General features: G+C 37.5%; 1 protein-coding gene across 1 annotated transcript; it reads left to right on the forward strand.

Moving 5' to 3' along the window:
• Nucleotides 1-520: 520 nt before the first annotated feature.
• LOC129261699 (uncharacterized) lies at nt 521-12,906 on the forward strand (the record flags this gene model as incomplete). The annotated part of the gene is made up of 6 exons (XM_064099951.1): nt 521-701; nt 5,505-5,782; nt 7,567-7,648; nt 8,571-8,690; nt 9,427-9,514; nt 9,956-12,906. Coding segments are annotated over 6 exons (2,247 nt in total), but the record flags the coding sequence as incomplete, so codon positions are not given.
• Nucleotides 12,907-13,366: the final 460 nt, after the last annotated feature.

The raw sequence follows: 13,366 nt of genomic DNA on the forward strand, positions 1-13,366 counted from the left end.
TGAAGCGAAGTGGATTGTGCTTGTTATTTTCCGATTGCACGCATACATTCAAGCATTTTGTCAACAAGTGTTTACGCAAAAGAAAATGCGGGTGAGGACAGAGGCTGTGAAAACCATGTCCAGGCGCCGGCAGGGAGGGGGCAATAGACCCGTTTCCATACATGTTTCTTTCGTTCGGGCTCTTACCCCATTTTTGTCAGTTACACTCTTCAGGTAAAGAAGAAGGGGTGGTTGATGTGCCCTTGCCCCCAATATGACGTGATAGTGGTCGATAGGGTAGATATTTCAAAGGATTGAAGGAATTTGCAACTTAAAACTGGAAAATATCACAATAAAATGATATCATTATCAATCTATCATAACAATTATTATTAACTGATTGATAATTAAAACGAGTTATCTTCCGCTTTATTCTACACCCCCCCCCCCCCTTCTCTCTCTCTCTGACTGCCTCCCTCCCTCAATACTGTCTGTATTTCTATCACATATCTTTATACCTATCTTACATTTTAAACATTTATTTCCAGAGATATTCAGATGCGACTTTGAGGACCCACGCTCGTCACTCTGCGGGTTTAGGGTTCAATTCCCCCAGAAGAGCTTAGAGCATCGGGACGAACAGTGGGACGTGCGGCGTGCCTGGGCGAGCAGGGGTGGACGAGATGGGCCCACTGCCGATACTACACTCAACACCCCTCAAGGTAATTCAATAATTTTTTTATTTTTTTCAAGGAGTGACAATTTTCATTATTAAAGAAGTGAAAATGTTCACGTTTAAAAGGATTTAAACTGTTCACTCTTAAAGGAGTTAAAATGTTCACCCTTAAGAGTAAAGATGTTTACTCAGAAAAGATTTAAATGTTCACTTTTAAAATAATTGAATATCTACTCTTTAATAAGAGTTACTTAATAGATAGTTCGAACCAAAATGTGTATTTTCGCTTGTTTGACCTCAGAGATCACTGGGGTCGTCAGTTATCGGTGAGGTATTTTTAAATCCAAAATTAATGAAAAATCACTCTTTATAATTTAGTCTTAAAAGAGTTCACAATTTACTCATACTTTAATGAGAGTATGAAGTGAATATTGTGCACTGGTTGCAAAAATAGTCGGCGCCCAAACGGTAATCATTGTATATTCTCTAATGTACCTTAACTCTTTTTGTTTGTTTAATAATAATAGCAACTTATAATTACTCGTAATATTAGTGCTATGTTTTTATTCATTTACATTCGTAAATTATTATTAGGATACTACAATCTTATACATTATATCACTGCTGTTGACATATGAAATTGAGTTATCTTTTTCTTCAAAGTTTGTAAATCTTCTTAGACAATGGCGTCCAGATAATAGATCTAGGCGAAGAGGGGATCTTTACAAAGAATCAGCAAAGTTTGATAGTCTTACTAATCTGTTTCGAGGGCGCAAGGTGACAACTTAAATCACTCGTGACGCACACCCGGCGGGTAAAGCCCTGGAACATCTTCATTTTTAGACCCGTGATTGAAGTAGATTGTTTGGCATGGATATAGAACTACTGTTTTCGAAGGCTTTCTAGTTGCCATGGATATGACACATACTTGGGTTATTAATAAACAAGCTATAAAAGAGTCAGCGTTATTGAAAATATTCGAGCGATAGGAAGGGGTATTATGGCGTGTGCGTGAGAGAGGGGAGAAGAGGAGAATGATTAGATTAAAAGGTAAATAAACAATAGATGAATGAAATAAATAAACACATAAAAGCAATTGATGAATGAAATACAAATAGGAAGGGAAAATAAGGAAGAAAGAAATTGATTTAAGGGGACAAAATTAAAGAAAAGAAACAAAGAAGGAAAGAAATAAAAAAGAATGATAGAAAGAAAGAAAGAAAGAAAGAAAGAAAGAAAGAAAGAAAGAAAGAAAGAAAGAAAGAAAGAAAGAAAGAAAGAAAGAAAGAAAGAAAGAAAGAAAGAAAGAAAGGAAGGAGAGAGAAAGAAAGAAAGAAGAAAGAAAGAAAGGAAGAAGAAACGAGGAAGGCTTTGATGAATAGCAGAATAAGAGAAGAGATCATAGGTCACTGTAGGTGTACAAACTACACTATAAAAAAACACCCAAGAGAAAATGATAAAAATATGAAAAAAGGGAGAGGGAGGAAGATAGACAGGAGAGAGAGAAGAAAATATGGGAGAGGGGAAGGAAACAATCTATCTAACTCAAATAGACCAAATAACTGCAGCACGGTACTTCAAATGAAACGTATTTAGAAACAAAATTATTTTGGGGAGGAAGTCGCCATATACGCGGGCGAGGACAAACACACCGGGGCATGTGGGGATTATTCATAGCCATGCAAGTCCATGATTTGTTGAAATAGCATCAATTGCTTAACACAATCTCAAAATTGCCCAAATAATTATTCAATAACATGGGAATTATAACCCGTCATAACTATTAACTATTTAAGTTACATAGAGGCCTTATCTACTCATTCCATACGGTAATTTTCTTGCAAAATGCAAAAATAAGTCTAATAGAGCATAATATTCATCCCTATGGAAGATATGTAATTGTTGACAACTTTTAAAGTGAGTTTTGGGGGTCTCTCAAGTACATGGGAAATTGTGTAATTATTTTATGAGAAATTCGAAGGAAATAGCTTATTTTGATGGGCTTTCTGCCTGCTGCCAATTTCCCTAGCTACATTTGAATTAATGATATTTGAAGTCGATATATTTGAAATATAAAAAAAGGGCATTATGGTTGAGAATATAAAATATTCTTAAAATTTTGAAGATTAAATTTTAATAAAATAATTACCCCTTCTCTCTTATGTGCACTACCTTTCCCTCCCCTCTCTCTCACACACATACACACACACGCTTTCCCTCCTCTCCTTCTCTCTCCCTCTCTTTATTTCGATCTCTCATGGAGTATAAACTGTTTTGATACATTTGGGAGTTTGACTGCTGGGATCATAGTTTCGTGCCCAGAATCATACTTTATTCATTCCAAATCATTTATCATTAAAAACAATCAGATTAAAAAGGGATGGGGTGCCTGTGATTATGACTTGTCCCACCTCCCCCTCCTCCCCCGCTAGAAATTGAACACTTTGAAATGGCGTATTTTTCATACTATTGCAACGTCTCTTATACAAACTAAGAAGAATAATTGTGGGGGAAGAGGTAAGTCAACCCCATCCCCTCCCCCTCCCCTAGCCCATGCTCCTTTTTGGTGAGTCACCTTAGCCCATGTTTCGTGGAAGGTGTCAAAACAGACGCTAATTGCTTCGTCATTGTCACTTTATCTTTCACGGCGAAGCGTTATGCTTATGAAAGTAGAAATTATCAATCTACAAAAATGGGCCATTAAAACATGATTTTCATCCAATCTGAAGATCAATCAGGTTTGTATATCGGATCCATTAGCCTCATTTAGAGAAGGGAACCCGTCAATTAAGCTCCTTCAGTTTAAATGATGAACAAGGATAATGATGTCATGTTTCAGAATGACTGTTGAAATTAGCGCATCGCCAGTTGAGAATGCAACACTGTTTAACGGGGGAATATAATGAGTCATGACAGACCCTAAAAGCAAGTTTGTATATTGCATTCCAATACTCTAATAATTAGATTTACATTATCCACTTATACAATGATGTGTCTGTTTCTGATGTTCCACTGTGTTATGTCTGACGAATCCAGTAATGCTCTTCAAATTTTATTCCATTTGTTTCAAAGCGTTTTAATAATCCCCTCTTAAATGTCATTATCATTATCATTATTCTCCTTCTATTTTTTTTATTATTTATTGTAATATCCTTTACAAATAATCGAGCCCTACATTACGAGAGTTTTAGATCTGCGTACTTCACAAATATGCAAAGTACATCGACTCAAGATGCGAGAAGTGCATAATGTATGATTTCCAGTACATATTTACGCTTCATTATTTTGGTTGGCACTGATTTCACTAAATAATATGCAATATCCTTTAGGGAAATCTAATTCCAAGATCCTGCCCCATTGAGCAAGCCTGTATGCATATAATTTTTTTTATGTTTGCTAGAAAATAATGATTATAATAACAACACTAATGTCACAACACTAACAACAACAATAATACTAATAATATTATTATTATTAATAATAATAATAATAATAATAATAATGATGATAATAATAATGATGATGATAATGATAATAATGATAATAATGATAATTATAATAATAATAACAATAATAATAACAATAATAATAACAATAATGATAATAATGATAATAATAATACTAACAACAATAATAATCATAATCATAATCATAATAATAATGATAATGATGATGATGATGATGATGATGATGATAATATTTTGTACCTGTATGCAGTTCGAAAGAAAGTGTTCAATTACCTGTACCATAGAGGAATCTGTAGAAACTTGATCCTCCATTATAATTGGAAGGCATCTGATCAGAAGAAAAGCTGATCATCTCTGCATTCATCCGAATTGAAAGTTCTCGTATATATAAACGGCATATCTAGAACGCATGGTGATAAAGGCCTTTCATAAGGTAAACCAGAACAGCAGTTCACCATCGACTGATCAGAGTTCTCGTATCGATCTACGACGTATGGATACACGACGTAGTGATGTACGACGTATGGGCACACGATATATTGATGTACAGCGTAAAGATGCACGATCTATATTGATAAATACGTCGTACATGCATGATACACGTCGTATATGATACAGGACGTATTGACACGCGACATTGTGGAAACACGATTTACTGTTACACGACGTATGGACATACGATGTATTAATACACGACGTATTGATAAACGACACATACATTCACGACGTATATGGATCGCGACATATTTTCCGCTTCAGATCGCTGAAATATTACTACTTTCAATTTACGGACAGACGACTGTTTCTGAATGCTCCTGGGCTATCTTGCTTCTCAAAAGTCGTGAAACGCCGTATACGATACGACACGATATACGTTGAAGCAGGATAGATCGTCAGCCTTCCCCTCGTTAAAGCCCCTCTATTCAGGCTATGGATTTGAGCCGCGTGTAAACAATACATTCACAGAATACCACAAGACAATAATGGTATGCTTCACTTACTACCAATTGTACTGTTCTATATCCCTTGATAGGTCAAAGAGTTTTACTAATACACCATTTTGTTCACTTAAGCTACTGAAGTACATCCAGTCTCTTATTTAATGAATCACATTCGTTGCTATGCTAGTACATAAATTATATTTCGCTTGGCATAGATGAATCCCACCCCATCCCCTGCCAGAGATTAGCATGAAAAATGCACCAAAACTAATTTTGTCTAAGTTTGTCTCCACCACTTTAACTTTTAAAAGATAGTTTGATAATGTATTCTCTGTGTCTTTTAAAACTCGATTTGTTTTATATTTTGATTTCATTAACTCTGAGCTGAGCAATCCATTATATATTGGCATTTCTAACATACATTGTTTTATATATCTCCAGGGTCTTATGGGTACACCAAAGCGACGAACCAAACCGGAAGATATTTCTACAGCTTCCGGGTGATGATAGTGTCTCCGAGTCTGGTCCTGTCGAGTGGGCGTGGTCGATTGAGCTTCAGCGCTTACCTCTGGACCCACCTCCACCCCGTACGGAAAGCCGACAACCTACCAACGTTCCGGGTGCGAGGGTGTGGCGACGAGATTAGCTGGTCGTTGCAGGGACGCACGGCTGCCTGGCAGGAGGTTGACATTACCATCAACTGCAACAAGACGTTTCAGGTAAAGGAAATAGCGAGTTTCACACCGCGACGCACGACTGATTTAAGAACACAGTAAATGTATTGACAATGCCCGCCAAATGATAAAAAACAGCTGGGAGGTCTCTGTCGAAAATTGGTGAACCGTAACAGCAGTTTCGTCATAAATTTCGGAATGCAAATATGTCGTTTGTCTAGAGTCCAGGACGAAACTTCTGTTTTGAATCACCAATTTTCGACAAAGACTTGTTGGTTGTTCTTTGACCTGAAGAGCATTATGAATACATTTTCTATGTTCTTGATTCCGTCGTGCGTTGTGGAATAAAAACTCCCTATTGTTTCTATAATCAGGGAGACTGTTTCATAAGAACTTCAGAGTATCATTGCTCTTATGGTAGTCTATCTACCCCTAACTTAGATGAAAATATTTTATCTAATTAAGTGAATGTTGATCCTTGCTACAATATCCTAGCAGATACAATCGGTGCGAATGCCATGAAGCGTCTTGTCAGTGATTTGTTTTCTCTCAAAATCTACGCTTAACCCCTCAGAGGCGTAGATGTCATTAGCTTGAAATTATTACCAGTGGTATAGCATTTAGACTAAACAGCTGCGGTCTCTTCAAACTCCCGATCCCGTTACTTTTTTAAAGCAAACTAATGTGGCTGTCAATCTCGAACGTTTTAATCAACCTATGCCGACGCACGTATGCTATGGCAAGCCGTTTATTTAATCAAATTTCTTGATATCAAGAAATATCTTTTGTTATCTGGTTATTGAACAACTCAGGCGGATTTTCATATAAAAGGTGAATTCTTGATAGTTAATGTCATTAATGCAATCGTTGATATTTAAAAAAATGGCTGGTCACCAATACAGACTAGGCATACGGTGGCTGAACGTCCTGGGTCCCGTCTTACAAAGAGTTGAGATTGATCCGATCAACCTCGACTACATAAAATCCATCAATGTCATTTTTTTTCGCAGGAAAATTGCATTGCCCTTTTGTAAACAAAGAGGAGCACACTGATTTATCAAGACACTGATGAATGCATGAATATACATATCTGGAAAACAATTTTTAAACAAACGTCCATTTTATATGTTGGTGTTGCTGGCTTTCCATAGTTGTGACCGATCGGATTAATCGCAACTATTTGTAAGACGGGGACCAGATGTGTCAGATAGTGCGTTAGTCACCTTGTTTATTGTTATCACCGTGATGATTTATGTAAGACGTAAGGTTCAGAAAAGGGAGAATGAGTTCCGATCCCAATTTGACAGATTTTTATTAAGGGAAATTAAATCAGCGTCTATTGGGTAATGTGATTAAATCAGTTTGGTATTTTTCCTGTAATTAATGTTCTCGTTATATAACGAGTGATGATTTTACATATTCAAGTTTTTATTAAAATGTATCATCAAGAATCACAACATTTACAAAGGATTTACATGATTATAACATAAGATAGAATAATGTTAACGAACGATATTATGTTAAAAAAATAATCTTGTGTAATAATCATAATTATTATAACGTTCAAAGTATATGATACGAAAAACTGTTATTTACATTTATCTAGAATACTAAGAATAAACTGCTTTTAGAAAATTTAGTAAAAAGTTTAAATAACGTTTGCCCAATAGCTAACTTCAGCAAGTAATCAACTCTCATGAGACACAACGAAAGAGTGGGTTACTGTAACATTTATTCTTCAAATATACCTCCTGTTATTTCACTCAACATTTTGACATAATAAAGCCAACATGATATATGATTAATTTCATTTCCCTCCTATGCAACAGTTGGTGTTAGAGGCCATTCACCGGATGCCGGGGTCAAGTGTAGCTGTGGACGATATCCGAGTCACAAGTATGCTTGATCTTAGTAAGTTAAACTCCCTATAATATAAAAATAGATAATAATAATAAAAATAGGCATTTGTATAACGCCATTTATCTAGAAACAATCTGTTCCGAGGCGCGTTGTTATTATTATTATTATTATTACCCCGGCCTTAGCTCGAGATGCCTATCAGCGCTCGTGCATTCAAGGAATTAATCCTGCCAGGTACCCATTCACCTCACCTGGGTGGAGTGCAGCACAGTGTGGATTAATTTCTTGCTGACGGAAAACACGCCATGGCTAGGATTCGAACCTACGACCCTCTGATTAAAGGCGAGAGTCAGAACCACTAGACCACGACGCACACACAATACAAACTGCTAATCATCGAGGGCATTATATAGTAAGAAATATAACCGAGTTACCTTTGGAACTGTTCTAACACGTCCGAAGCATAATCGAGGGCAAATTGACTGTTTCTAAGCTAAAAACTGTGTGTGATTCTAACGCCCCCCCCCCCATGAAAAAAAATGATGTGTAAACGTTTTTTAAGATGGTAATGGGATCCGTGTCACACCATCCTTGTCCCATAACCATGACTGGAACTAATGACTAGTCACAACTAGTCATTAGTACCGGTCATTAGCAAACTTTCCTGTTAGCTAATTTTATTGACGGGTCAATCGTCAAGTTCATCATTCATAATTATAAAAGAATCATTCTACAGTCATTTCATCGGTCTAGATTAGCTTGGTCTTCAAGCAGCCGGTCTACTTTTCAGATAGTCTAATACCACAATTAAGAGCAAAACCCATTTGGCCTACTAATGATTAGGTCTAAGTGTCGTTGGTCTACACTACACATGATCTAATATCCAATAAGTATAATCTGCATTTGGTCTAATTCCATTATTTCACATTATTTTGCTCCTTTTTCTCTCACCCACCCCCTTCCTTCGAAATAGAGGATCATTTTCAGAACAGAGTGACGTCATCCTCCTTCGACCACTATGACGAAACATTCACATCACCTCCTACTACAACGACAGAGGGAAACACGGTCGGCAGGTCCCTTCTTATCACACGTAAACATTGCTTTCTACCTATATTTTTTCTACCCATATTCACTTTATAATCGGCCATTGTTAGCCACTAAAAGGGCATACGGAGTGAGAACAGGGGTGCCGCAGTTGGACATGATGATGTAATCGTCTTCATCGCTCCTACCCCGACCCTTGGAATATTCAAATAGGCCTAGTGAAAAGGGGGAAAATACAAAATTGAAACCAAAGAAAAGGAGAACAATTAAGAAAAAATAGACGAATTTTAAGAATAGAGCTGAGTCATAAAATGATATTAGTTACCACGATGGTTGATTTTAATCGCCTCCCCCTATAAAAATATCCAAGGGCCGCCCCTGGGTGCTCCCACCCCTCCATTCAACCCTCAAAATGATATATTTTGCAGTGAACATTTATTGTTGGACAATATATCCAATTTTAAAATATTAAGCTGGATGGATTATTTTAGTCTCCCTAATAAGGGCATTAATTTTTAAAGTGATAGATAATCCAAACTTAATTTTTAAGGAATCCTAAAGAAACTTCACGTAGGTATAATCAGGGGAGTGTTTCATGAGAAGTTTAGTCAGAAATTTTCACTCGCTGCTTTTCTCTCAGCCAATCAGATGTAAGGTTTTCTAGTAGCTTATAACGTCTGTCAGGTGAGTGAAGATCTCTAACAAAGCTTTTCACAAAATGCCCCCAAGTACGGTAACTAATACTCGTGTTATTCCCAACTGATTTGTATCCCATGCTGCAGTATCTGGACCAACTATCGGAGCTATAGTCGGCATCATCCTCGTCATCCTCCTACTCAACCTCCTTATCTTCATCATCCTCAGATTCAAGTAAGTCATTGATTATATTGCGATAAGTTGCCATGGTGACTGGTATAATTTTAGGTTTATCATCAGATTCGAATGAAGTCATCTTGATTACATTGATGGTGGTGAGTTCATATAGTGACTTGGTAGATTTTGAGGATAATTTGGAGTTTGGAAAATTACGGATAAGCTAATCAATGGACAGTTGAATGATGTAGGCAAAAGATAAATACGGTGTAATATTAAACAATATAAGCGAGCAAGAAGATCGTTGAAATTATGTTAAGCTTTAGCACGTGCAAATGTGACAGAGATGCAAAACGCCATTGAATTCTCAGACAAGCTTTTCGTTGGACCGTTTATAGACTAACCAAATTACATATGCATTTACATAATTTCTAAAAACCAGATACATTCCTGATACATATTTCATAACGGTAACTGTCGTTATTTATTTTTTTTCAGGGTAAAAAATGGGAAAAGAAGACAGGCAAGTCTGAGGCGCCAGAGCAAAGCCCAAATCGAACAGCCGCACGATACCGAATCGGCTATCAAGAAGGACCCCACCCCTATAGATCATCTGAAGATGCGCTACATCGATGAAGACAACTATATCGTACCCGATGAAGGTTTCTGTACCGACGACTTGGAAAATACATGCGATTCCTTCATGGACACATCCACTTCCTGCGACACTCATAGATCTTCTGAAACGCACTACACCGGATTGTCACTTGTTCGGACGTCCTCGAAAGAAGGGTCATGGGAGAACCGACAACAGGGAGGTGAGAAGATGGGCTCTCTGGAGCAAGACCAGCCTCCAAGGGAGTATTCCGTAAAACGAAAAGCACCTCTGAAACCAGTGTCGTCTCTGCGCTCTGATGACGGAAAACCCGATTCGCCACCGCCGAAGAAACCACCACTGATACCGAACCTTCGCAAGGAAACGCGGACGTCAGACTCTGTGATATTTAACCTTCATGGTAGGAGAAAAGAATCCTTAGCTCTTGAGCTGCCATTGTCTCCTAGAGGAGGCGGTAGGAAAGAGTCTTTGACTCCGGAGGCTGTGATTTTTAATCCTAGTGGTAGAAGAAAGGAATCATTGACCCCTGACCTGCCACTGTCTCCTAAAGGTGGTGGACGAAAGCAGTCTTTGACGCCGGAGATTCCTTTGCCACTGTACAAAAGAAAGGAATCCCTGACTCCAGAGATCCCCGTCATGCTAGTCACTGGCAGACGCAAAGAATCGTTAACCCCAGAAATACAAGGTGCACCGAAAATTGGCAAACGGAAGGAATCGTTGATACCCAAAGACGCAGAAGTATTTCCAGATGTTGGTAAACGAAAAGAATCCTTAACACCCGACACACAATCCTTGACGCCGGATAAACCTACCATTTTAGTTCCGGGCCGACGCAAGCAGTCCCTCACGCCAGAAGCGCCCTCTCCTGTGCCACCAACAGGCAGGCGCAAGGAATCTCTGACTCCAGAGACACCTACAATGCCACTTCCCGATATTCCTCGCATCATACCCCCAACGATACAAGTCAGCAGCGATGTCTGGTCGTCCCCAGGATACACAGAGCTATCCCACACCAGAAAATCCATCCGCAAGGATTATGAAAATGCGCAGCTCGATAAAGTAGACCAAAGCGATAAGAACACAACACCAAAGAGCAATTTATTGAATGTCAGCCAGGACGAGACTGGCTACCTCACGCCATCAGGACTATCAACGGGTCTCCCCTTGTATGAGTCCGCAGATCCCGTGAAGTTTGCGAGGGAACGGGCAAAAAGAAGCACCAGGAAACTCATTCACGAATACCACGATCTTAGTCACTCGAACAATAAATCCCATCCGCAGTATGAATCGTCGGTAATAATGGCTACAACTCCTCCAAAACGAATGCAAATATCAACCATATGGGACACAGACTCAGACTATGAAGAACTGCATATCTAAAAATGCAATCATGTCTATATATTTTCTAATTATGGACAGTGGATGATGTTGATGATTGTAGCCTAGTGTTAATGAGAGCATGATCATTCTAATTATGTAATGAAGAAACGAAGAGGTTCACCTATGCAATAATGTATTTTTTATCTATATATTAATGTTGGATCATTGAGAATACAACTTTCTTTTCAGGTGCCGTTTCATAAAGCTGGCCGTAAGTTAAGAGTGACTTTAAAAACGACTGGTGATCCCTTCTTGTGTTAAATGATATCGACCATTAAATTTTCATTGGTGATTATTTAGAGCGTAAGAGAGGTTCACCAGTCGTTCTTAAAGTCGCTCTTAACTTACGAACAGCTTTATGAAACACCCACCTGGATACTAGCAGAAATGTTTCAGATAAGATTCAAAGCAGCTCAAATCGATAGTCAGTATAAAAAGTTTTATGTTTTCCTTCAAATTGGTAGATACTCTGTTAAAATACTACTACTGGATTAATAGAAAAGTGACACTGCTTATCATACTCGTTATCGTTCTCAAAGAGAAAATATATTTGGTATCTACACGGTAAAAACACAGATAGGGGTGGCGATCCAAGTTTTGCTTTGGGGAGGAGGGGGTAAAGTGAAAATGTCAAAAATTTATGATACAGAATTGCGCGCCGAAAATGTGCAATTTTGTATGTGTTTTAGTATTCGTATGACTTTAATACCTTTCTAATGGTTTCCAAAGCTTTTTACTTGCATTGCATATCATGAATTTTTCAATTTGTCAATATCATTTTGGGAATTGGTGTCCCCTCCTCATATTTTCAAGGGGGCGAGACGCCTCTGACGATAGATAAAGATTTCAGTCCACTTATTCGATTTTCTTTTTTTTTTTCTACGAAACTTCTGATTTAATACAACACTTCAGGGCTAATTGATCCTGTTTAATTGAGTGAGGACATGTTTAATGTCATTTCGATCTTCGATGTATAGGTGATCCAATACTAAAGTCAAAGTTATGGTGTGTCGATTGTCATTCATACTTTGTAAAGTGTGGGATGCAATCAAATACACAAGGTCGGGTATGAGACTCGGTATTCGGCTTCAGTTATTTTCTGTGAAGATGACGAACGACCTTACATGAAAATAAAGTGCCTGTAAAAATACTTCGGGCAATTCAACGTTGTAGAGAAAGAGCCGTTTCTCATAAACTGAGGCAGTGTGTATGTACTTTAATTTCTTTGTACATAATGTAGAAAGAAAACAAACCAAATATATGTATATATGATTATTTGTATATTCTTACTATAGTTCATACAGCACATTCTGTAATATGGCGTTAGAATATGAAATATTATTCATTAGGTTATACTTATAGAAGTGTCTGAATGTAGATATGAAAAAGGGGAAATGTGTGTTATATGACTCGATATTAAAAGAGTAAAACTCTTTAACATTTCTTTGAAAAAGATCTATGATGTTGTTTTTCTTGACGAAGGATTGTGTTTCATTATTACAACAAAGCAATAATGAATTCCTGACCAATGATACAGATCAATGTAACTTACAAATAGCTTTATAAAACGCCCCACCCCTATGCCTTTTTTGTGACAAACACATTCTGAAAAAGCAGTACAAGAAAACGGCAGCGACGGTTAAAGATCCTCGTGCAAATCATTAAGGACAAGTCCACCCTAAAAAAAAAAAGTTGATTTGAATAAAAAGAGAAAAATCCAACAAGCATAACACTGAAAATTTCATCAAAATCGGATGGAAAATAAGAAAGTTATGACATTTTAAAGTTTCGCTTAATTTCACAAAATAGTTATATGCACATCCTGGCTGATATGCAAATGAGGAGACTATGACGTCATCCACTCACTATTTCTTTTGTATTTTATTATATGAAATATCAAATATTCTAATTTT

This window comes from Lytechinus pictus, chromosome 5 (genome assembly GCF_037042905.1).
Source record: "Lytechinus pictus isolate F3 Inbred chromosome 5, Lp3.0, whole genome shotgun sequence".
Lineage (NCBI taxonomy): Eukaryota > Metazoa > Echinodermata > Echinoidea > Temnopleuroida > Toxopneustidae > Lytechinus > Lytechinus pictus.